General features: G+C 32.8%; 2 protein-coding genes across 2 annotated transcripts; both read right to left on the reverse strand.

Annotated features, from left to right (window-relative positions):
* Positions 1 to 1780: 1780 nt before the first annotated feature.
* On the reverse strand, positions 1781 to 5797 carry LOC127712412 (uncharacterized). The gene is made up of 2 exons (XM_052218848.1): positions 5748 to 5797; positions 1781 to 4796 (listed from the first exon to the last, which is right to left on the reverse strand). The coding sequence occupies exon 2, from the start codon at positions 4071 to 4073 to the stop codon at positions 3138 to 3140; it is 936 nt and encodes a 311-aa protein (XP_052074808.1). The 5' UTR covers positions 4074 to 4796; positions 5748 to 5797; the 3' UTR covers positions 1781 to 3137.
* Positions 5798 to 9909: 4112 nt separating this feature from the next.
* On the reverse strand, positions 9910 to 26412 carry LOC127712413 (uncharacterized). Its single transcript, XM_052218849.1, has 7 exons — positions 26332 to 26412; positions 23637 to 23713; positions 22553 to 22627; positions 19876 to 20074; positions 18832 to 18935; positions 13035 to 13137; positions 9910 to 10198 (listed from the first exon to the last, which is right to left on the reverse strand). The coding sequence occupies exons 1-7, from the start codon at positions 26399 to 26401 to the stop codon at positions 9930 to 9932; spliced, it is 897 nt and encodes a 298-aa protein (XP_052074809.1). The 5' UTR covers positions 26402 to 26412; the 3' UTR covers positions 9910 to 9929.
* Between the last annotated feature and the right edge of the window lie 244 nt (positions 26413 to 26656).

The raw sequence follows: 26656 nt of genomic DNA on the forward strand, positions 1-26656 counted from the left end.
TTCGCTACTTTGATTTGTATTTCTTGTTTCTTGTAAAACTCACTCATAGGCATCTAATAAAGAGAGACGGAAGACACCAAACAGTTATTCAAACTCATAAGTCGAAGACAATCCGAAACTGCTATGGCAACAAAACCCGATTAACGGCAAGTTTATGACGTCATGTTGACTTCACAAGTCACCTTTATGCACGAAAATTTTACTATTTTTGAAATGTGATGGGTAAAATAATGGCTCTATTTATACATCCTCCTTTCACGTAAATGGCCATCTGTATTTTCTATATATGCATCAAGACAGATATTAAATGCCAATTCATTACTGGAAGATGAATAGAAATAAAAAGGTATAACATTATCATGAATCTTTACGTTAAATAATCGTTGCAACATAAGCTAATGTAATGCAAATTGTTAATCCTTGCTGGACATGTCAAAATATCAGTTTACTGCATTTAAACTGTAGTTTGACCGATCGCGAGTTAACTCGTTCTGGTTGGTTTTTGCAGGCAGGCTGGATCGTTAATGACAGAGCAACATATTTCCTGAACACAAATAATCATCATATTATACTTCATTTTCTATGTACATAGATCATATTTTGTATTGTTAATTACCAATACTGTGTGGTTTACAGTCGTTCACTTTATGTTGGGCCTACTGAGTCGTTAAATGTAGTTTGTCCAATGCGAAGCATAGTTATTGGGTATTATCAAAAATTCATTACAAACCCGTTTTCAATTTAAACACCGCAGTTTGCCGATCAAGTACGAATTTTGCACACAACGCAGTTCTTTATTTATCAATTTTATTGGGAACGACTTTGTTATGGGGGATGAGGAATATTTGACATCATTTTAAAGAAAATAAATATTTTGTTCTATCTATGATATATAAAAAGTATCAACATGTGGTTATCTAAACTTTTATCGTACGTCAAGCAAAACGACATGTATTGAGGGGGCGTCCGTAAAGATGTGTTCCGTGTATTTAAACGCATCCATGCCGTCCGATCGAATTGAGGACCGTGAGAAAATAGAACCAGTTGATAGACTGGTGTTTGCAGAACGTCCAAAGACAAATAGATCACACATATCTTCTGTTAGATCTAGTTTCTTCTTTGGAAACTGTCAGCCTCCCTGTACTCAACAAAAGCTTGAAGGTGAGTACATTACCTATTGCAAGTCTAAAGTCAAACCTTTATCAAACTGTCCTTTTAAACTGTAGTCTAAATTTTCTTCTTTTTTTTTGCATTCGGTCGACCGACTTTGCAGAACGTTTCTGTTTGATATAATGTTTAACTTGTTCTCTTCACAATAGTGTATGTAATATTTATCAAGGAACTGTCGTTATGCAAACACCAGTCATGTAACCCTCTTTAAATAAAGAAGTATTATTATTATTTTTTATTTAGTCAATTGGTATACTATTCTAGATATGGTAAACAACATACCATTGGTTAATTAAATGTGGAAAGTTACATTACCAATGCAAATGTCTTCAATCTATGAAAGATAATACTGTAAATGAAAGCCAAACCGAAAAAAATCTTATCAAACAAAAGTTTTTCTATTTAATTGAATGGTCGTTTGATAATTCTGATTGCAAATTTATTTTCTGCAATTCATATAAAGCATTATTCTCTAATGAGAAAGGTAAATATGCTAGATATACTTGTTGGAAGTGTGATAAGATGATTCATGCTGTAAATTTTCTCCTTAACAACATGTATGTACATTTTTGCAAAACCATTTTTCGACAGTTTGCAGATTTTCCGATGGGTACCAATTGTTCCCCTTTAATAGCAGACTTGTTTTTAGTTTAAACAATATTTTATTCAGATAGTTCATCACAAAAAACGATATGATACAATTGAAATAAATATTAAGGATTCAGAAACAAGCAAATTTGCTTTTACAAATCTGTCTCCTAAATCGTGTTTTTGTACTGTAATGAATCACAGTTTAGGGCCAAACTCAGAAAAAAAAACCCGTCTAAATTGCATTTAATTGATAATTTCAACAACATTTACCGTGATCTTGATAACATTTTTCGTTAAATAATAAATAATATTCTAAATATACTGCCGAAATTTTCCAACATCAAATATGAACGTTAATAACTGTCCTTTACAAGATTTTTATATTCAGTTCTACACGGGAAGATCTATAAACAATTTTACCACAAAATAGACGATTTTTCAGTCCCTATTGTTAATGTTCCTTTTTTTGACGGCGATATTCCTTTGGCACATCTTACGGTGTTTATATAAATAACAACTCGTTCGCCAAGTCCGTGTCAGTAGTGACGTTTTGGATTTCAATGAACGTAATCTATATACTACTGGTACAAAATTGAGTCAAGGATTTCGTTGCTACAATTCACTTAAAATTTTACTAAATTCTTCCATAGATAGAAAGATTTGTTTTGGGAGTTTGGTTGTACCTGTAGAAAACTAATTAAAAACGGGTGTTGTTGTTTATCGAGCCCGTTGATTTAGAAAAGATCCGTTTATCTTTCCTTTAAATAAACTTATTCCAAATGATTACAAATTCAACACTGAAATTAGATCTTTGAACATTGCTATTATAATTGTATAAATATTGATTTTGTTATCAGTCAATTAAAACAAATCTAAATATTAGTGTTAAAATTAACGGTTCCACCTAAACAGAGCCAATAAAGTAGCAAATCATTCAAAATAAAAGTTTTATACAGTAATTAAAATGAAATAAATTTTTAAAAAATATTATAAATGCCTGTAGTAGTTGTAAACATTGAGAAGACCCCTTCTCAAAACGTTGACCTGTTGGCATTTGAAACCATTGTTTATCTATAAATATCATTCACATATGTATACGTATGTTTCACGCTATAAAATTCTTTACATGTTCCTGTTTCTTATTAAAGTTCTACTAATCAACAAAACCACACCCCCACGTTTTTTTTAGAAAGTGCAATATTAAGATCGGTCAATTCTCAACTACTAAGCAGAGCTATATGCAGTCACTTTTTTTAGAAGAACACTATTAAATTGAATTATTGTTCATTTTACTGAAATGTTTAATGTAAGAGTAGCAATTATAATGCAATTCAAAATACTTAAGAGTATTCAAATCAAGTTTAACATAAAGCTAGCTATTTGCAATTGTAGATCTGCACCAAGCCATTGATACTTGTAACAACAAATTTGGTAAATCTCTCATTAAACGCAATAGCGAATGGATCTTTAATTCCATCCTTATAAGTCATCACTACATCACGGACTCGTCCATCTGGTAATAAACGTTGAATCTCACTTCGATCAAATTCACACACGTACACCTGTCCTTGTGTATCAACAGCTAAACCTGCTTCTCCTGACAACACATACCTATATGATATTGTTCCGTCAAACTGAATACGACTAATCAGTCCCATTTTTCTATAAATTATGCTGCCATCATTATGATTGTAGTGCAGAGAACTAACATACTTAGAATCATCTAATAAATCGCTTAACACAATGTTCCTGATGTTTTCTCCTTTTGATTTGAATATTTTGATTTCTCTTATTTTACCGACTGCAATATAATCCCCAGTGGTCGTAATACCAAAGCAGTCTCGACCTACTTTGATGGTTTTATCCAGCGTCAAAGTGTTTGTATCGATAAATTGTACATAAGACTTGTATGGCAATGTAACAATTACTTTGTCGGTTCCAGTTAATTTAGAAATTCCATATGGACCACTGGGGACACTTAATGTTGTGTTGTATGCTAGGTTTTGTTGATTTATTTTGAAAACATATATGTTATATCGTTCTTTCTGAAAGTCACACAAGAGTAATTTATTGTCTTCAGTAACAACTACATCTGTGATGAGCTTCCCTAAATATAACTGTTCTGTTATTTCCTTTTTGAAGGTTAGCATTGATTCAACTTTTACTGGCTGAACCTGAGCTTGCTGTAGTTTTACTGGACTATACTGAATGACACGTGCCGTCCTAACTTCTTCTATCGATCCAATACATTTTATATCAGTATCACTGTTTTTCTTAAATTTTAAATCTGTCTTTTTGTATGACAGTGTCATATCCTGCACCCGTTTAATAACTTCCTGAACTCCTTTTCCTTGTTCTCCAAGAGTAAGGTACAACTGATTATTTGATCCATGTTCCTTGAGTTCTGTTTTCTCTCCTGCACAACATCATACAGTTCTGATATTTCAGAATCACCTTTTCCATATAAATCTAAGATTTTCTTCTTGGCATTTGAGAGGTCTGTCTTCAGTTTTTCTTCTAAAGTGTTGATTTGTTGAATTAAATATTTTTTCCATTTGTTGATCTCTACTAATATGGCTGTTTCTACTGTTTCTAATTCATCTGCATAACCATGTCGATCCTTTTTTAAATGATCCAAAGTTTTAACAATGTTTTGCCATTCACTTAATGTGTCTTCATATAACGAAGATTGTTTTATGTGTTTGGAAGCGATCTCTAGCGGAATGACATCCTTGCAGGATTGATGAGAAGATGGCATACATACTCTACAACATACTGTATCGTGTTGTGTGCAGTAAAAATCTAGCGGTACATCTGGATGAACATTGCAAAAGCTCTTGGCAATCGGTATTTTCGATCTCAAAATTGATGTTAAGTCCATCAAATGGTGGGACTTGGTGGCTTTAAATTTCTTATGGTATTCTACGCAATCTTTACAAAGACGCTCTTCGCAATCTGAACAAAACCTTATTGCCGCTATTGATTTTCCTTCTTCTGAACAAGGGTCACAATACGAATTGGAAGCCATCGTTTAACTAGAAAAAAAATTTCCATTTAAATGATTTGGTGATGTCGTCAGCTCAAAAACCGATATTTATGTATATACAGATTGCAGTTATATAATACAATCATCTAGTTGTTTAATTGATTCTTTATGGCTCTCATATTAGAATAAACGAATATTTGAGACCGAATCATGATGTGTACATAATGAACATGAATAGGCTGTCTATCATTTTTGCAAGTTTACCAATTCAATTCAATATTTTATTTACGTCTCACCTTATGCATACAATTACCCAATACAATTATAAAAAGATACAGTTTTTATACATAAGCCAATCTGTACAGATTTATGAGAGACGATAACAACTAAAACAACATGTATATACATTAATAAATATTAAACATGAATGATAAAAATATACAGCATAATTATTTATTTATTATTTATAATTTTACCAAATTTACTGTTGATCAATTGCTAAAAACAACTTTGAAAAGGAAATACTTTTTAGCAACAACAACAAAAAAGAATCAAAGTTATGGTTTACTTCAAAACACGGCACATTTAACTGTTCAGAGTTTGTTTTAAAATATTTTTTACTTTGTGACAGGTTCAGCTTTCTGTAATTTACTTTTAAAAGATTGTCCCATTTACTGAGCTTAAGCAATATGAATTTTAATATGTATACACGTATGATATAAATGCCTATTTATTTCTCATGATTCTGATAACTTTGACTAAATTACTCTTCATATCTTTTACTTTAATGTAGCAACATGCTAACGTAGATATCTTACTAATTCGTCAAATGAAAATGTACTTTCGTTTTTGCTTGTGTGTCACTTGTTCTTCTACAATCTTTAATATACATCTTTTGAATGCTTCAATACTTAAATTGGTAATATAATAATCAGCTATTAATATGAAAAAATTACTACCGATTACATTTTTACAATAAAATCATAACAATAGATCTTACCGAATGAATATTGTTCTACCTGTCAGACGTTTTAATAGTCACATGCTGAGTTGATAAGATATTTTGTATGGTAGCCTAACAAGGACATATGATCGATATACCTATTGCAAATTAATACATGTAAAATTGAATACATTATGCATGTGATTATTTTGTTTGCTAGTACCAGTTATTTTTTCCTATCTGATTCGTAGATAGTATGAGTAGACAAATAACCCGATACGGTTACTTTTGTGTTTACTCGTTTTGACCATCGTTCTTTAATCTTTAATTGATCTTAACTAATTTTAGTCACCCTGTTCTTGCAGTTCGAAGTTCATTTTTTATACAGCCAGGTTTTTATCTTTAATTTATGAAACTATTCAAACCTCTTTAGAAAGTATATTTCGTTCTAATGACTCTCAAAATAGCCGAGATAGATACTTACGGTAAAAAAAAATAATAAAAAAAGAGTTCCTTTATTATTTATGACCGCAACATCTATTATTCTAATACACAAAAATGCGTATGCTCCAAAACTTTTTTAAAGTTAAAATTGTATACCATAGTCTGTCGAAATCTGCCGATATCTGTATCTTTGCATTGCACAAGGTCATGTTTTACTCTGACTGTTAATGACATCTTTCCGCTAAATCCATTGGATGTGTACTGATTGATACTTTAGTCTTAGATGCATTTTTTTTATATTATTAGTTGTTATTGACTCTGGACTAGCTGTTAATAACTGTGAGTACTCTCAGATCTGTACTTAGTGTCTTTTTGATGTGGGGATGTTTAAGTACCCTGCCACGTCCACTCTGTGTTTTTTTTAAATGTCTTTCTGCTTTGTATTTATATGATGAGTTATGCCCTTCACTGGTTTTTATAGTTTTTTCTTATGTTGTACCGTTACACAGCTATCCCAGGTTAGGGGAGGGTTGGCGCCTTCAAACTAGTTTAACTCCGCCACATTCTAAATGTGCCTGTCCCAAGTCAGGAGCCTGTAGTTGAGTGGTGGTTGTTGTTTGTTGCTGTTTATATATTTGTTTTCGTTTATTGTTTTGTATGGTGTTTTTTTGTGTTGTGCTGTTGTACCACTGTCCCAGGTTAGGGGGAGGGTTTGGCTCCATCTAACTAGCTTCACCCCATCCTGTATGTGCCTCTCCCAAGAGAGGAGCCTGCATTTCAGTGGTTGTCGTTTGTTGCTGTATATCATATTTGTTTTTCGTTCATTATTTTGTTCATAAATCAGGCAGTTAGTTTTCTCGTTTGAATTGTTTTACATTTGTTTGTCATTTAAGGGCCTTCTATAGCTGACTATGTGGTATGAGTTTTACTCATTGTTGAAGCATGTACGGTGACCTATAATTGTTGATTTCTGTGTCATTTGGTCTCTTGTGGAGAGTTGTCTCATTGGCAATCATACCACATCTTCTTATTTTTATATCAATATGAATATGATGTCATTTTCTATAAATGACGATGTAAACCTCTCCAATGTACGTAAAAAACTCTTTATAACAAAATATAGTTATTGAAAAAAAGCAAGTGTATGTTTCTAAGAATTTATATCCAAGGTACAGTTACATAATTATGGAATATGCATATCTTTAATGTGTTTTTACTTAGATAAAATTTAAGTTGTTATGTTAGGGAATTACGAATTTCACCTCTATATGAAATATTAAGTCAAAACAAGAAATGCTGACACAGCACTACACTATGTTTCAAACTTATAGGCTACGTTTCACAGCGTTGATAGCATTTTGCTTATGTTAGGGAATTACAAATTCCACCTCTATATGAAATATTAAGTCAAAACAAGAAATGCTGACACAGCACTACACTATGTTTCAAACTTATAGGCTACGTATCACAGCGTTGATAGCATGTTGCGCTACTTAATAGAGCATTCAATACAAATTAAAACGTTATTGACATCTGGCCTTAGGGTCCTACAAATGGAGTACGATTATCGTACTCAAACTCAGAAATTAACCAATCAAAATACTGGATTCGGTATTTCGAGCACATAATTTGTAGTCCGAGTACTGAGATAAGTTTAATTACTGAAGGGACTAGTGCCATACAGAAACCCATGCAATCCGTTGCTATGTTCTGAATATAAAACTTCTAGTGAGGTGAAGATTTTCTTACGTGTTGATGGCTTCATCCTTACTTTAATTGGACTTTTTTTTTTAGTAGTGATTTTACGTCATGAATTAAAGCACTATATATGCCCATTCTTTTCTATACTGAAGATGTTGTGTTTTTATAAAAGAGCAATATGTAAAGCCATATTCCTCTGTATCCTGTTTCAATTAAGAAAATATGTACAAAGTTGAATTAAAGACAGTAAATGGAGTAACACAACAGAGATAATTAGTCATGACCGACTTTTAAGTGAATTCTTCATTGCTCATTGTTCAATGCCGTCCGGTGACATATACTTTCAAACTTCTACGTTATTTAGTCTCTGGTGGATAGTTGTCTCATTGGCAATCATATACCACATTTTCTTATTTTATAGCTATATTGTTTTGTTGGTCATATTATCATTTATAATCATGTAATAAAATATCACCTTTTTCAACTATAAGACATTTCAGTGGATGAAAGCAGGTATTTTTTTTATCTTTCCTCACATCACACTATAATAGCTAAATTCCGAAAGGCGAAGAGTTCCCTAAAACTGGGTGATGTCCACGAATAATTTGTTTTAAATTGTGTTAAACATTGGTAGTTCCAGAAACCAAATCTTGTCCTTTCCTTGCTGATGAGAAATGTTATATTCACTATACTCATCAGAAACGTATCATAGTTATTTATACCATTTCACTTACTGTGACAGTTGCCTCTGAAGACATATGTCTTGGGATGGGATTGAATGCACATCTATTTAATTTTTTTGTCTATTTACCATGTCATTAAGGACCATTCATGTATGTACTTCTCGTCTAATTTCTTTCCCTTGAAATTGCAAATATGAAACTTTTGCAATAACGAGGAACAAAAAAAAATTTAGTAACTAGTACACAAAAACATTAAATTTCTCAAATTCTTATCGTTTGCATCTGTACAATTATTAAAAGTCAATTAATTATCGATACAAAAGTTATGTATCGATAAATCATAGATAAAGGTACAGCAACAGAAATGTGTCTCTCTTTTGCGAACAACACTTACATGTATCAGAGTTTGGTCAGTCGGACTGATTTAACATTGTATCTAAGACCACGTTAATTTGGATTTGAAAATTTTCTAAATTAACGATTATATCTCGTTAATAATTGCACTTTATTTATAGACCTGAAAAGCGCTGTTCTAGAATGTGATAACCCTGGAAAGGGTTTTTTTACCGTATTTGTCAGAATATCAGTGTAAAGATGATGTATAACAAATCCTATAATGATAACAACATACGATATTTTCTATGAACTCTATCTATACATTTAGATAAGACTTGATCGAACAAAAAGGACTTTTATTTTACCAAAATAAATGTAGCTTACATTTCAATAAAAGAACGTTTTTACCGTTTGATCATTGATGAAAAATGGGCTAATAATTTTTTTTCTAAATTATCACCGTAGAATAATTGAATGATCAAAAGAAAGTATATACATAATTAAAATTCATTGAAATCATACAATAACAATTCTATCAACATGAAATGTCAACCTAGATTGATTATTGTTCAACGTCTTGCGGCAAATAATGATACATGTATTCAGAAAAGGGAGATATGATTAATCATATACTTAGTACTTCGAAGTAAATACAAGTAGATTGTAGGTGTCATACGATCAACCACCATCGTGCAGTATCAGATATCCGTGATGATATCGAAATTAGTCACGGTTGCAAATGTTTTATCAAACCCCTAGTCTGTATGACGTCTTGTCATCGATATCAGTCACGTGAAAAACTTTATTTTTAGGTTTATTGTCGACTATAAATGATATGGTATGGTTTTTCAATATACCGCACCGTATCAACCTTGAACTAATATAGTTCCTCGATCATGAAATCCCTTGAAATATGTCACAAGAGATTTTTTTGACTCCTGAAAAAAAAATTTCTAACCCCAAAACCTAACTAAACTTATAAATCAGTTGTTTTGTCTGGATGTGCAACATATCATGATACACAAGACCTAACCTAAGGTAACAACATAGATATATATTCAAATATTTTATTATTTCAGGGTTTATGTCCTACTGGATATTCACAGAGCGCAGGCGAGTGAACTTTACAGCTTCTATGGTCCCAAAAGTACCCATTTTCTGGGTCACTTGATTCTGCCTTTCCTATGCTAGCACAGTGTTCGCCATCAGGTTTTATGTGACTATGTGATCCAGGCCTCCAATGTGAGTACACATGTTTACCTAAAAGTTCACCAGTGCTCATCCAGTGCCACGGTCCGCTGAAACTTGACGAATTCCTATAAGCGTCAAGCCAATAACGATTCGCTGTAATAAACCAAACAATTAAATGAAGGAATTCCGTGTGAAAATGAGAAAAAAAACTGGTATACGAACACAATTAAATTTCATGTTATAAAAAAAAATTATCAATATAATCAGAGGTGATGGATACTTATGTTTGAATTATTATTGATTTTAATGTATAGTTGTTAGTTATGGCGAAAAATCAAGTAATTATATCATTGTATAATTAATTTATACATACTATTGGAAATGTTCAGTTTATTTGAATTATTTCAAATGTAAATTTTAATTTGATTTTTATTTCCTGAAACTGACTATTAGGCACATAAAAAAAGAGAGACGAAAAATGTCAAAGGTATTCAAACTCATACGTCGAAGACAAACTGAAAAGGCCATGGAAAAAACAAACTACTAAAAAAAAACATAAAACCACGAAAAGACAAACAACAGTCTACAAAGTACAACATAGAAAATCAAAGACTCAGAAACACGAGCCCAGACAAAATTGATAAACTATTGTCTTTATAAAAAAATGTTTGAGAAACAAAAGTTAAAGATAATTAAAACCAGGAATTCGATATATTGGTTAATAATTTTTCTGATGATTATTAGAAATGTATATTCAGTTTTTTTGTTTTATTAGGAAAAGATTAAAAGTATCAGACGTTTGTTGTAAATAGTGTATGCAACTTTACTGCGAAGTTGAAATTTGGTTAGATTGTTGTAGTGAAGGAAACAAAAAACATTAAGATTTGGTAATTTCAGTGGATCATTGTTATTATTAATTTGTATATCAAATATAGTCAGTGCCAACTTTTTCACATGAAAGTTAGTCATCTCACTTTGCAAAGGAAAGGGTATTTAAAATTGACTCTTTCCCCCTATATCCAAGTCTATCTTGGTTGTTTATCAAACTGTTAATAAATCGGTTGGATGTGTACTGATTGATATTTTAGCCTGAGAGAAAATGACTTATTTATTAGTTGTTATGAAATTGGAAGCAGCTTTCAGAAACTGTGAGTTCTCTTAGATCGGTAATTTGTGTCTTTTGTTTTTATGTCATAATTTTTTTTACCGTAAAGAAACACGCTTTACATCACCAAGTTCTACATATTTGTCTGTCCTAAGTCAGGAGCCTGTAATTCAGTGGTTTTCGATGGTTGCTGACTGTTATATTTGTTTTTTTTTTGTTTTTTTGTTTATCTGTTTATCATCAATTCGCCCTTTGGTTTTTTGTTTGAATTGTTTCATATTTTGCCATATCTTGTATAGCTGAATACACTGTACTCATTGTTAGAGACCGTACGATGACTAATTGAAATTAAATCCATAACATTTGAATTCTGGTTGATAGTCTTATCATTGGCAATCATACCACATCGCCGCATTTTTATAATTAGGCACCATTTATGGCCCCTTGACTTTATGAATTGTAAAGTATTACTAATCTACCAAATAATATCCTTTAGGTACTCATTAGATATTAGTCTGACCGTTACCAGTATTCAATGTTTAAAATTTTGTCTTATATATTAAAGTTAAGGCTTAACCCTCTTGCTGCTGCTAATTTTATATGGTTGCATTTCGTGTGCCAGAAAAAACGACACCTGGACGTCTATGACGTCACATGCCCACAAATGACGTAATTTGATATATATATAACGTCACGCCCTAGTTTTTATTTGAAAGAGATACAGCAATGATTAAAAGCTTGCATAATTAAACAAATGGACATATATAGAATAACGACATTTTTGATTTTGATATTAACTTTATCAGTCAGAATATCAAGCGAGCCCGCTATGGCTAGCTGATATTCGAGCTGATGAAGTCAGTATCAAAAAATAAAATGTCATTATTTTTTTTATCGGCAATTTGTGTTAACTGTATGTTTTTTGGGTGGAGAATATGAAGTAAAATGAAATAGTAAGTAAAACTACTTTTACGCGTACAAAACGTTGGGATAGTTGTTCGGTTGAATGAATGAAGTAGTATACATGTGATGAATTGATGCGGATGGACTTGATCACGTGACGTTGCTGCACTGATAAATGACGTCATTGCCCAATATTTTCGAGTATCAAGTCCTGTCCATGATCTTAAAAAATATAAGGCAGTAGGATCAAAGGGAAAATGTACAAATTGCCGATAAATTTGTCTCCCCGGCACAGCTGGTGGCGTGAACACATTTGTCCCTCTGGCAGCAATAGGGTTTAAACTGCATAACTGCAAAACTGTCAAAATAGCTCTTATTTAAAATTTCGTCATTAATATTTAGATATGAGTCATGGCATTACCGCCAAAAAGATATATTGTTATAAAATGTTAATGTGTGTAAAATATCTATTGTCTACCAATACTATGTTATAAATTGCCACTGTAGTCCAGAGTGTCAGTTTCAACATGCTTATGACGTCATTTTGACATCACAAGAGACCCTTTCTGTAAGTTTTACCATTTTTGTAAATTAACGGCTCTTTTCATTCACCCTCTTTTTCCGAAAAAAAAAACCGGCTTTATTTCCTATGCATCAAGACAGATGATAAAAAACACAACAAGACTGGAAATGATATAAATAACAAAAGAGTAAAATGTTCATTATTCTTTATGTTAAGTTAAGTTAAATAATCATTGTAACGTGTAATCTTTATCAGTTTGTGTTAAGTAATGCATGGCAAATGTGCTAGCTCTGGCTGAACATGCCAAAATTCCCAATCTATATACTTCCTTTTATTGTTTTATGTTTAACTAAGTTAAACTCTTATCCTACATTTGCTTTTATTACTTTGGCTACATGTGGTAATCAGCGCATAGTTGATCAATTTGCTACACATGTATATAATGTATAATGTATTACCCGTATGTGGTTGCTGGTGCTGGTTTAGGAGCTGGGTTATCATAAGATTTTCATTTTGGCTACTAATTATGGCTAGTCTGCTACACAATCCTAAACACTCTTTCTGTACAAAAAGATGAGAAACGGAAAGATTATTCTATAAACAGAAAAGAAGACATAGCGTTCTGTCACACGAGTACTTTTGCCATATAAATGTTACTAACCATGAATGACATTCAAGGATCTAATATATAAAGGGGGTACATGTAAATCTAACAGATTCTGACTCGGTGTAATATTTGAGATATGGCGAGAGTTCAAATTCTAAAGCCACTAACACAAGGCTCTGTATTATACGTATCGAGATGGAAAACCACAAAACATTTCCAGTATTTCAGTTTTATTATTCTTATTAGACGATTGCATTGTAATTGGAACCATTTAATCCTCGGCTTCGTTTACATTTTGCTTTACTCTTACAAATGAAGCAATAGGTAAACTAACTAAGTAAAATTCACACAAGGTCTATAACAAAAAAAAAGAATAAACAGGCGAAATCCCGGACTTTTCAAGTAAGCTTCCACTATAAAGATAATTTTACCATTTATGTTTCATAACAAGTTTAAATATAATCTAACTAAATTTCTGAACCTAAATCCAAAAGACTGCTTCACACCTAGATTCACTGTTATCAAGAGACACGTAAGGACTTAAACGCACAAAATTAAGTTCCTGACGAATGTGATGATCTTTTTGTCTTCAAAACAGTAGCAGAAGACCTGAGTCACATATGTATTGCGAATATATATAACGGTGACTTTGTTTTTCAAGACTTTTCACCGATTTTAGTGACTTTATTTGAGAGAACGCAATGATTGACACACAAACTGCTCAGTCAAGCTTATCTGCTTAGGCAGGGCTATCTACTCATTCAAGGTTATCTCCTCGGTCAAAGTTTTCTCCTTCGTAAATATTATCTGCTGAGTCAATAATATATTCTCATTCAAGCTTATCTGCTAAGTCAATGGTATCTGCTCATTGAAGCTTATCTGCTAGGGGTAAATGTTAGCTGCTCATTCCAGCTTATTTGCTCAGTACATGTTATCTGCTCAGTAAATGTTATCTGTGCAGTCAATGTTTTCTGCTCAGTAAATGTTATCTGCCCAGTTAATGTTATTTGCTCAGTAAATGTTATCTGCTCATTGAGTTTATCTGCTCAGTCAATGTTATCTACTCCTTCAAGGTAATGTGCTCATTCAAGTTTATCTGCTCATGCAAGCTTATCTGCTCAGTCAATGGAATATGATCATTCAAGCTTATCTGCTCAGCCAATGGTATCTGCTCAGTCAATGTTATTTGCTCAATCAATGTTATCTACTTCTTCAAGGTAATGTGGTCATTCAAGTTTATCTGCTCATGCAAGCCTATCTGCTCAGTCAATGGAATCTGATCATTCAAGCTTATTTGCTCAGTCAATGTTATCTACTCAGTGAATGTTATCTACTCAGTAAACGGTATTTGTTCATTAAAGCTTATCTTCTCAGTCAATTTTATCTGCTCATTCCAGCTTATCTGCTCATTCCAGCTTATCTGCTCAGTCAATGTTATCTGCTCAGTCAATGTTAGCTGATCAGTCAATGTTTTCTGCTCAGTAAATGTTATCTGCCCAGTTAATGTTATTTGCTCAGTAAATGTTATCTGCTCATTGAGTTTATCTGCTCAGTCAATGTTATCTACTCCTTCAAGGCAATGTGCTCATTCAAGTTTATCTGCTCATGCAAGCTTATCTGCTCAGTCAATGGAATATGATCATTCAAGCTTATCTGCTCAGCCAATGGTATCTGCTCAGTCAATGTTATTTGCTCAATCAATGTTATCTACTTCTTCAAGGTAATGTGGTCATTCAAGTTTATCTGCTCATGCAAGCCTATCTGCTCAGTCAATGGAATCTGATCATTCAAGCTTATTTGCTCAGTCAATGTTATCTACTCAGTGAATGTTATCTACTCAGTAAACGGTATTTGTTCATTAAAGCTTATCTTCTCAGTCAATTTTATCTGCTCATTCAAGCTTGTCTGCTCATTCAAGCTTGTCTGCTCATTCAAGCTTATCTGCCCAGTCAATGTTGTCTGATCAGTCAATGGTATTTGATCATCCAAGCTTATTTGATCAGTCAAACTTATCTACTCAGTCAATGTTATCTACTCAGTAAATGGTATCTGTTCATTCAAGCTTATCTGCTAAGTCAATGTTATCTACTCAGTCAAGGTAATCTGCTTATGCAAGCTTATCTGCTTAGTCAATGGTATCTGATCATTCAAGCTTATTTGCTCAGTCAAAATTATCTACTCAGTCAATGTTATCTACTCAGTAAATGGTATCTGCTCATTCAAGCTTATCTTCTCAGTCAATGTTATCTGCTCATTCAAGCTTATCTGCTCATTCAAGCTTATCTCCTCAGTCAATGTTATCTATTCATTCGATGTAGTTATCTGCTCAGTTAATGGTATATGCTCAGTAAATGGTATCTGTTCAGTAAATGATATCTGCTCAGTCAATGCTATCTACTCAGTCAAGGTTATCTGCTCATTCAAGCTTATCTGCTTTTTCTAGCTTATCTGCTTATTCAAGCTTATCTGCTCATTCAAGCTTATCTACTCAGTCAAGGTAATCTGCTCATTCAAGCTTATCTGCTTATTCAAGCTTATCTCCTCAGTCAATTGTATCTGCTCATTCAAGCTTATCTGCTCATTCAAGCTTATCTCCTCAGTCAATGTTATTTACTCATTCAATGTAGTTATCTGCTCAGTCAATGGTATATGCTCAGTAAATGGTATTTGTTCAGTAAATGATATCTGCTCAGTCAATATTATCTACTCAGTCAATGGTATCTACTCAGTCAACGTTATCTACTCAGTCAATGTAGTTATCTGCTCAGTAAATGATATCTGCTCAGTCAATGTTATCTACTCAGTCATGGTTATCTGCTCATTCAAGCTTATCTGCTCATTCAAGCTTTTTTGCTCAGTAAATGTTATCTGTTTATTCAAGCTTATCCGCTCAGTAAATGTTATCTGCTCATTCAAGCTCAGTCAATGTTATATTAAATTTATATTTAATCCATAACTACAAATGTTAAACAATTAATAATTGCTCTTTCTTCATAGACATGGAAAGGTACTATAATAAATTCACTGTCTTCTTACATGGACAGTTTTTTAATCGTATTTGTAAGATCTGAATATCAACATAAAGATGATACTTAAGGATGTTCGCTCCTCTTGTTTTTGAATTTTTGCCAGATATTCGGAATCCTCTGGTTTAATCCATGTACTGCCATTAAAAAAAATTCCCCGCTAACCCCTACTTTTCTTTTCATAATTTTATTACATATAGTTTAAAAAGCCATATTTAAAAATGCTATAAAATCCTTGTTATTTTTTTCATAATTTTTTAAAGAAAAAGGGTGCCAATGTTAAATGTATGAAAAGTCTAGAGAGAATTATTTCCCGCCAAATTTTCAATGGTTTATATATCGAAAACAGGCACACGGACCCTTCATTTTTTTCTGCTTTTTTAGTTCCTTTATTTATATACTATCAATTTACAACAGTCTTTTAAAAAGCTTGTTATTTTGAAACAGAGTAGCGAACATCCTTAACAAATGTTCTACTGTCGAGTTAGAAGTTCTCAATATTTCATAACAGTTTTTAGTGATGCATTCGATTATTAGATATGTAGTCCAGATTCACATTAAAAAAAAATATGTAGTGTTTTTGTCGAAATAAGTCAGTTTCAATAGAATAACATTTTGCTCGTTCGATCATAGATGAAGCAACTGACAAATTTAAACAATCACTATTAATTAAAATTTAAAAAAGTGCAAATTACATCCACTTCATATTTTACATGTCACATTATAACACATTATATGTTTTACTTTGGTGGATAGATATCTCATTGGCAATCATACCACATCTCCTTATTTTTATAATGTTGAACAAAAAGTAATGCGAGGTAAACGTTTAAAAAATATTAACCCAACAACACACAAAAATTAAAAAAAACCAATAGGGGTCAACATATTGTCATTCACAAGAGCCAGTGTCAACACTGATTATATTATGTTAATGTTAATACGAAAATACTCTAATCAATAGTTTTAGTTATCGATTGTTTATAATTTTCTGTGAATGCTTAATGATTTAGCAAGTAGGATGGTGGATGGATGTATTGGTGTTAAGCGTTCATGGGCACATATCACATGCATACCAGGCCGACAGCATGTTAAAATGATATACATATGGACCCTGCTTTTTATGAAACATACAAACTGGGAAGGAGGTAACAGTACACAAGAAGACATGGCATGTTGTAAAGACACCGTGATTATTCAGACTCCGAGCTTACTAGTCATAAGTTTGGTCTTATTCGTATCCGCTATATCCTGTTGAAATGTGCCTCAGGTGGAAAACAGTTTGTACCGTTAATTTGTTAGTTAAAAAGCAGCAAACAAAAATTTGCAGATCCTTGGTCTAACCCATTGTGAGTCGAACCCTTGACCAACCGCATCCGAGAGCGAGCAAAAACCATCTAAACAATGGAGGCGGTACAAACTGAGAATCATACACTGTTATACTTTGTATGATAGAATTGCAATGAGCGAATTAATTATTTCTCGATACACGTAGAATGAACGAAAGTACGAGTAAACTGTGCGTCTCAATTGATCGACATCCTTAGGTTTCGCCAATGATATTATGTCTGTATTGTGAAGATATTCCTTAACGTACCTTGTGACACTATAGTTATATGTTGTGTAATAAAATGAAATAGTTAAGATGATAAAAGTTTCATTTCATCACTTTTTTAACCGCTTTTGCTGCTTCATAATCAGATATTCAGTTTTAATGAGGACAATTTAATTTATTCATTTATTTATCTATGAATGCTTTATATTTAAAAATAATGAGATGTGGTATGATTGCCAATGAGACACATCTCCACCAGAGACCAAATGACATGTAAGTTAACAACTATAGGTCAATGTACGGCCTTCAACAATGATTAAAACACATAGTGCATAGTCATAACACATATATAATAAGGAGATGTGGTATGTTTGCCAATAGACAGCTATTCAGAGACCCAAAGCAGCCGAATCAATACGATTGTTTCCGATTGCTATTAAAAGCAGTTGTATTTGCTATCGCGTACAGGAGAATTTTGTTTGCGTTTCCGCTTGCTATGGCTATACAATGGATTCCATAATCATGTGCAGTAAGTTTTGATAAGATTGCCCTATAATTGCATCTGTCGTACCGATAGCCAGTCATAGATTGATGTAAATATTCAGCAAACATGACAAATAAATGATTACATATGTATGTTTCATAAGAATCAGTTCTTGCATTGGCTGGCAATAATCGAGAGGCATTCCAAATTTAGACTTTATTTCCCAATAAAATGCAGCATTCCTTACACACCACGTGCTTCCCGTGACAACGTCACAAAACGTTATTTCATGGTATAAGAACTGAATACTTCTTTTAGTAATTTTAAAGGGTTGTTAAAGCGTTGATCGTGCGCGCCATTTTCATACAAATTGTGCTTCGGTCAACGTTTTTTTAAACACCAAAATAAACAAATCAAAAAGAGGTATTCCTAAACAATTTTTTAACTTATGATATAGAAGAAATTCATACACTTGCATCTTCCGCGCTTTATACAAAATGCTTTTACATCCCAATAAAATTACAGAAAGAAGCATTGAATTCTCAAAAAACCTTTGAACTTGTGATATAGATAAAACACATACACTTGCATCTTCCATTGTTCTTCCGTGACGACCAAAATAGTAACAGCTTTCTCCTATACGTGTAAATTGGTACGGACAGGTGTATTCAAGGTTAGGTGTACAGTCTAAAAAATAAAAAGAATGAAGAGATTCAGAGTCAGCATATACATGTATAATGATCATTATAACATATATATAAATAATAAATTAATAGTATACACGTCAATAAGACAGCAGCCTAACAGAAAGTGTTCTTGAGGGCAATATACAGTAAAATAAGACAGGCGTCTAAACAACATGACAAGTCCTAAATCGTCCCTACTAATTGAAAGCCATATAACAACATTACATAATTGTTTCATTACAATCCATAATTTGTTTGACTTACAACAACTGCGTGGCAATCCAATTTCGCATTTTATTTCCGTGTAAAAAAAACAGCTATATGACTGCACTTGCTATCCGTGACAATGTTAAAATAACCGTTATTGAAAAACAAACGAAAAGCTTGATAAAACTCGTACTTTCACGGTTGTAGCACGATTTTTTTTTTTAAATATAAGAATTGAATGCTGCTTTTATAATTTTAAATTTGTAGGAATATGAAAGCGTTGATTGTTCGCAAATTTTTAATATGAAGCGCTTTAGCGCTTCCAATTTAATGTGCTTCATGGAATGCTTTTACACCCCAATAAAATTATAAAAAGAAGCATTCAATTCTTAAATAACATGTAGGGACTGTGCAAATTATTGATTCATACTACGGCCTATATTTTCTTACATATAGTTGTTTGGTTTTTTTTGGTCTCGGATGGAAAGTTGTCTCACTGGCATTTGTACCACCTCTCAACGGGTAGTTCACTATGTCTTTACCTTTGGGTACATACGGCCAATGCTAAACACAACAAAATTATATAAATATGCAAAGTTGTTTGCTGTCATAATGACGCATATCCCACATTTCTTTAAGTTGATATTTGAAAACAATATGTCCAATGATATTCTTAATTGTGGTGAAAAGGTTCTGGAATATTTGAAGAGCTCATTAATGTGTACTTCACATACCTGTTGGGAGACCAAGATGATTATGTGCATGTACTGATGCAGTTGTTCTGTGTACAGTTGTACTTGATAGACTTGGAGTTGTTGACGGGACCTGTGTTGTTGATGGAATAAGAGTTGTCGGTGGAACATGATTCCCGTTGCAAAAATCGCTATCGCAGCACACTCCATCTAATTTCATTGCTAGTAAATTCCTGCAATTCTGCATTAATAAAATGTGAAATATACTAAAGTTGAAATATTTAATAACAAGTGTTCTCTTTTTACTACCATTCATATATACATTTATAGTAAATAAATTCCTGATTTAGTTCTAAGTTGTTCCTCTACGTATATCGCAACCACACCTGATTCTTTACTATCATGATACCCATCAATTGTTCTGACTGCTTGCTATATATATTTTCATCAATACTGTTTCCAGAACAACTTTTAAATCTCATAACGAATATCAAGTATATAATGTATTACGCCAGAAGCGCTTTTTGTCGAGCCTTCGACTTTAGTCGAAAAAGCTAGACATAGCGATCCTACATTCCGTCGGCGTCCACAAATATTCACTCTGTGGTTAAAGTTTTTGAAATTTTAATAACTTTCTTAAACTATCCTGGATTTCTACCAAACTTGGACAGAAGCTTGATCATAAGATAGTATCCAGAAGTAAATTTTGTAAAAATAAAATTCAATTTTTTTCGTATTTTACTTATAAATGGACTTAGTTTTTCTGCCGGGAAATATTACATTCACTCTGTGCTTAAAGTTTTTAAAATTTTAATAACTTTCTTAAACTATCCTGGGTTTCTACCGAACTTGGATAGAAGCTTGTTTATGATCATAAGATAGTATCCAGAAGTAGATTTTGTTAAAAAAAAATCCGTTTTTTCCTTATTTTACTTTTAAATTGACTTAGATTTTCTGCCAGGAAACAACACATTCACTCTGTGGTTAAAGTTTTTAAAATTTTAATAACTTTCTTATACTATTTTAGATTTGTACCAAACTTGGACAGAAGCTTGTTTATGATCAAAAGCTAGTATCTAGAAGGAAATTTTGTAAAAAAATAAATCCATTTTTTCCTTATTTTACTTTTAAATGGACTTAGATTTTCTGCCAGGAAACAACACATTCACTCTGTGGTTAAAGTTTTTAAAATTTTAATAATTTTCTTATACTATTTTGGATTTGTACCAAACTTTAACAGAAGCTTGTTTATGATCAGATGCTAGTATCTAGAAGGAAATTTTGTTTTCTTCCAGTTAACATTACATTCAGTCTGCAGTTAAAGTTTTTAAACATTTATTAGATTCATAAACTATCCTGGATTTTTACCAAACTTGGACAGAAGCTTCTTACAATCAAAAGATAGTATCAAGAGGAATATTTTTATTGATTTACTTCCTCATTTTTGTTGAGTCTGCGATTAACAGAAAAAGTAGGCGAGACACTGGGTTCCGCGGAACCCTTACGAATTTTTATTATTTACTATTCATCAACGGCGCTCGAAACAAAACTTTCCAAAAACAAAACCAGTTAAGAGGTTAAAAAGCATTTGAAACATAATTTCTAGACGCAGTTTATCATATATTGTGCTGTTACTCCACTGAACTAGGTTCAGGGAAGGATTGAGTGTTCAAGAAATGGTTCTCTCTTCCTTTTCCTGTTAGTGTCTTCCCCATATCACGAACCTGTAATTCATAGGTTGTAGGTGTGTGCTGTCTGCCATATTATTCGTTTTTCGTTTTGTTTAGCATATTAAATCAAGCATTTGTTTTTCTCTATGAATTGTTTCTTATTTTGTCGGGTCTTTGGTAAAGTATAACTTACTTTACGGTATGGGTTTTGCTCATTGTTGAAGGCCAGACGGTGATCTATAGTTGTTTACATCCTGGTCATCTGATATCTGGATAGTAGTCTCATTGGCAGTCATACCACATCTTCTTATTTGTATATACAACGACTCCTTATTTTTTTTTAAATAACATGTAACCCAAACAAGTATTTTTTTTTAAAGTATATCATTCAGATTCAAAAGAAAGTCTGAGTATGCTATTTTTTAATTTATCGACGGAGACTGCTGACAGCAAAATGCACTATGGTAAACGTAAGGTCATACAGCTGCAATATGTTTTGAATAATATTTGAGTTTGATATTCAATACGCTATCTCATGAGTTAACACTGTTTCAATTTATCAGGACACAATTTTTCTGATATCGTAGCAAAAGGTTGTTGTAGGAAATGCAAATGATAATTTCTCTCAAAAGCAGCACATAACCTTTTAAAACGATACCGTCCCCAACAGTCGATGTAAACACGTTACCTCAAGACTGCCCAGTCGTTAATTTGACAGGAGACAACACAAAAGTAAACTAACATATGTATCAGCTTTGATATAAATGTACTAGTATGCCTTTTTTGAATGCATGGTCTATTAAAAGGTTTTATTAAGTTTAAAGTGCGGATTCTTTAAAGCAAATCTGTTGATGTCTGTTCGTATAATATACGCGTTAGGGTGACAACATAAACCCATTTTGAATCCAAAATTGTAAAAAAACAAAAAATAATTTGGTCAATTTTGTTTGTTTTTGTAGGAACATTATTTTCTTCAAACTTTGATTATGCTGTGGTTTTTCATCTTTGTTTAACATTGTGCAAGGCTATAACTTCACCGAACAACTTACCTGTTTAGCAACACATCCTAATCTATATCCTTCTTTGAAATTAACTTCATGACTTTCTACAGCTATACAACTTTCCTTCAAATGTAATGCACTCAATCATTATATAATCATTTGTTTATTATACTTTCAATATTTGTATAAGTCACAGATGTACACTGCAGTAAAATAAGCCCGTTATCTAAGCGAGCTACCATTTGATTTTTATGGGGGGCTAGGATGAAATTTGAAAAAAATAGGCAGGACAGGAGTTTTGAGTTAAAAAAAAAGGCAGGATGAGCAACTTGGCAAAAAAAAAGCAGGATGACAATTTATGTAAACAAAAGTCAGGATAAAGTAATAAAAAAAAAAGGCAGGACCGAATAGAGTGAAAAATAAAAAGGCAGGACAGAGATTACAACTAAAAACAAAATGCAGGACACAATTTTTCATCCTAGCCCCAATCCCCCCCCCCCCCCCCCCCCCCCCCCTTTCTAACTTTAGTTTGCCTCAACCAAATGTTATGAAACTTATACACAATGCTTATTACCACAAAACACAGATCAATTTTGAATTTTGGTAGCGTCACTTTTACATATTTTTTTTTAGACCTCCCCCCCCCCATAAAAATCGAATGGCAGCTCCCTAACGTAAAGGACCGCAAGTTACAGGCATCCACTACTTAAACAGATGACCTCCATTTTTATGAAATATTTGATATGTTTTCCATCTATTTTATTTCTAACTAGTTTCAACAATACTATTATTGAATAACTGCATTTTTTTTCTTTCCGAGACAATCAAATATGATATAAATATCCGAGTACGTTTATAAAAACTATCAAAGGTAATTTACATATGGTATTACATGCATCTGTATATTGGTTATTTTTTTGTTTATATTGTTGGATTGATGTCTATTTGACGTATACCGCACATCTCCTTCTATTTATATCCATGGTTTAAAATACAATGTTCACAACACGTCTTTGAAGTTTGTGCGTGATCGAAAGATTGGATAGTAAGCGACGGGTCACTTGGCCGAAAGAGAAAAAAATATTCAATTAAGTATTTCTATTATATAACACTGAAGAAAAATATAGCCCACCTCATTTCCATTGCACGTTATTCTGTTTCTGCAATTGCCTGGAAGGTCAACACTTGCACACTCATAGCAAGTCAGAGCTTTGTAAAAAATAACACAATATAGTTATGTGAATCTAACGATCAAACAAATTTAAACTTCTATTTTGAGACACATAACTCCTACAGTCACTGATTTCCTTAGTTTGATATTATACCCTTTCAACACTAGAATGAGACACAGATATAAATCTTATGTAGCAAGATATCCTAAGAAATATTATGACTTGTCAAGACAAACGAAGAAATATCATATCAAGACGACCCAAGACATATCAATTTGTACCACATTATACCAAGACGTAGCAACACAAGAAGTGTCAAGACTAGTCAGGACATATCAAGTTATATACACTTAAAAAGCATATCAAGACATAATTATGAAGACGTATAAGAATATATCAAGACATACCAGGTTATAACAAGACGTAGCAATAAAAAGCATATCAAGACACAATTATGAAGACGCATAGGAATATATCAAGACATGCTAAGGCATATAAAACACACTGAGACATTAAAATCTATTAATAATATATTAAGGCAATTTAAATCACACCAAGACAAAGTCAGACGTACCAAGGCACACACAGACATGTCAAGACGTATTTTGCAAGAGAGAAACAAGTGTTTTCTTGGTTTCACCAGCAAACCGGAAGATGACTTGATAAGTTCGGGTCAAATTTATCAACGTCGGTTCATACATTATGACGTCGCTGATATGTTCGGGTCAAAGTTATTAAGGCCGGGTCAACGTATTTGACGTCACAAAGCCGTGATATGCAATTTTATTAAGAGCTAAGCAGTATGATATAGACAGTGGGACGACCGATAATAAGACATATCGAGACGTACCAAGACATATCAAGACATATCAAGACGATCAAAGACATACCAAGACATATCAAGACGTACCAAGACATACCAAGACATATCGAGACGTACCAAGACATATTCAGACATATCAAGAGGTACCAAGACATACCAAGACATATCAAGACATACCAAGACATATCAAGACATACCAAGACATATCAAGACGTAACAAGACGTACCAAGACGTACAAAAACATATAAAGACGTACCAAGACATACCAAGACATATCAAAACATAACAAGATATACCAAGACATATCAAGACAAAACAAGACAAATCAAGAAAAACAAAGACATATCTATACATTTTTAAAAAATCAAAACACACCATAAATTTCAAGACGTTTCAAACTATACCTAGATATAGCATTACATATCAAGTCTTACCAGGACTGAGACACATCAATACAACCCAATACAACTCAATACGTATCAGGACGAACAAAGACTTATTAAGACATAATACCAAGACATATTAAGACATAATACCAAGACATATCAAGACTATCAAAGACTTTTCAAGACATGTTCAGGCATATGTAGATAAACCTAGACATAATTAGAAATATGAAGTCATACCAAGACAAATCAAGATAAATGAAGTCATACACATATGTAGGAAGACATATCATATCATACTCAGACATATCAAGAAATACAAGACGATTTAGGACAAACCAAGACAAATACATACGTACCAAGATATCTCAAGACATATATCATTGTTTGATGTAAGCAAAAAAACTCTAAACGAAAATCCAAAAAGCAAAAGCAATCAATGACAACCACTGGACTGAGGAAGTAGTAAAATCAATATTCTTTGCACATTTTAATTTTGATGACAGGAACACAGATGTCTTTGTGGTTTTTGGTGGCGTTTTTATGCTATCTCATTGACGTATATCCGAACTTCTTCTTTTATTTGACCATGAAAAATCTTACATGAAATAAAAACAAGAATGTGTCCATAGTACACGGATGCCCCACTCGCACTATCATTTTCTATGTTCAGTGGACCGTGAAATTGGAGTCACAACTCTAATTTGGCATTCACATTAGAAAGATTATACCATAGGGAACATGTGTACTAAGTTTCAAGTTGATTGGACTTCAACTTCATCAAAAACTACCTTGACCAAAAACTTTAACCTGAAGCGGGACAGACAGACAGACAGACAGACGGACGGACAGACAGACGAACGAACGAACGAACAGACGGACGAACGAACGAACGGACGAACGGACGCACACACCTAAAACCATAATGCCCATAAATGGGGCATAATAAATGGGGCATAAAAACAACAAGAAAACATTCTTAGTTCAATGATTTTTTATTACAGTGTATGATCATATGTCTTTCATTTGAGGATTTCTTCTGTGGGTTATTAGCCTATAACTTTTCGTTAAACGTTTTAAATATGAATGTTTGCAGGCAAATTATGATAAACAGTTACAAATGTAATATCAAGCAACCAAAGCAGAAAATAGTATTGCTGTTTTAGGAATGACGCCTCTTTCTAAAATCAATTAACCGTAATAACCTCGTTAATCCTGATAAATAAATCAATATGAAAAATGTCCTATTGTCAAAAACTTCATATTTCTTGGCCATTGGCCTCGTTTTCATTTCTACTTTGCATTACTTGTTGATGTTCCGATACTATAATATACGTCTATATTGCAGGTGTCGAGGTGTCCAACTTTTAGTTGTCTGGCCTCTACCTGTCCAGAAAATAACATCTTTCTGTCAGTAAAAAAGAAATATTTGAAATTATACTTACAACATTTGCCACAAGTCTGTGGACACAAAGAAGCCACACAAGTCAGGCCACATCCATTGTTTTCCGACATATATCGACAAACTTCAGTGTCAATTTCGGAACAGGTTGCACTAAACCCATTTGTGTTACCGGAAGGTTGGACTTCATTAAAGAGAAAAAACATTATCGAAATTGATGTATACATTTAATGATGATGACGGATTAGTGTGTAACGTAAATGCAGATAAGAACGAGAACATGTTATTGTGATATTAAACTTGCTTTGTACTAGACCGGCACACTGAGTCTAATTTTATCGTGTTAGCTCACAAGGTAACAGTTTGCA

Source organism: Mytilus californianus, unplaced genomic scaffold (genome assembly GCF_021869535.1).
Source record: "Mytilus californianus isolate M0D057914Y unplaced genomic scaffold, xbMytCali1.0.p SCAF_8, whole genome shotgun sequence".
NCBI lineage: Eukaryota > Metazoa > Mollusca > Bivalvia > Mytilida > Mytilidae > Mytilus > Mytilus californianus.

Excerpts from the sequence above, each read along its gene's own strand:
- LOC127712413 (XM_052218849.1), bottom strand. The coding sequence starts at position 26,401 with ATGTCGGAAAACAATGGATGTGGCCTGACTTGTGTGGCTTCTTTGTGT. Across the intron at positions 23,714-26,331 it reads ACAGACTTGTGGCAAATGTT|CTCTGACTTGCTATGAGTGT; the intron begins GTAAGTATAATT and ends TTTTTTACAAAG. Across the intron at positions 18,936-19,875 it reads TCATCTTGGTCTCCCAACAG|ACTGTACACCTAACCTTGAA; the intron begins GTATGTGAAGTA and ends TTTATTTTTTAG.
- LOC127712412 (XM_052218848.1), bottom strand. The coding sequence starts at position 4,073 with ATGACACTGTCATACAAAAAGACAGATTTAAAATTTAAGAAAAACAGT.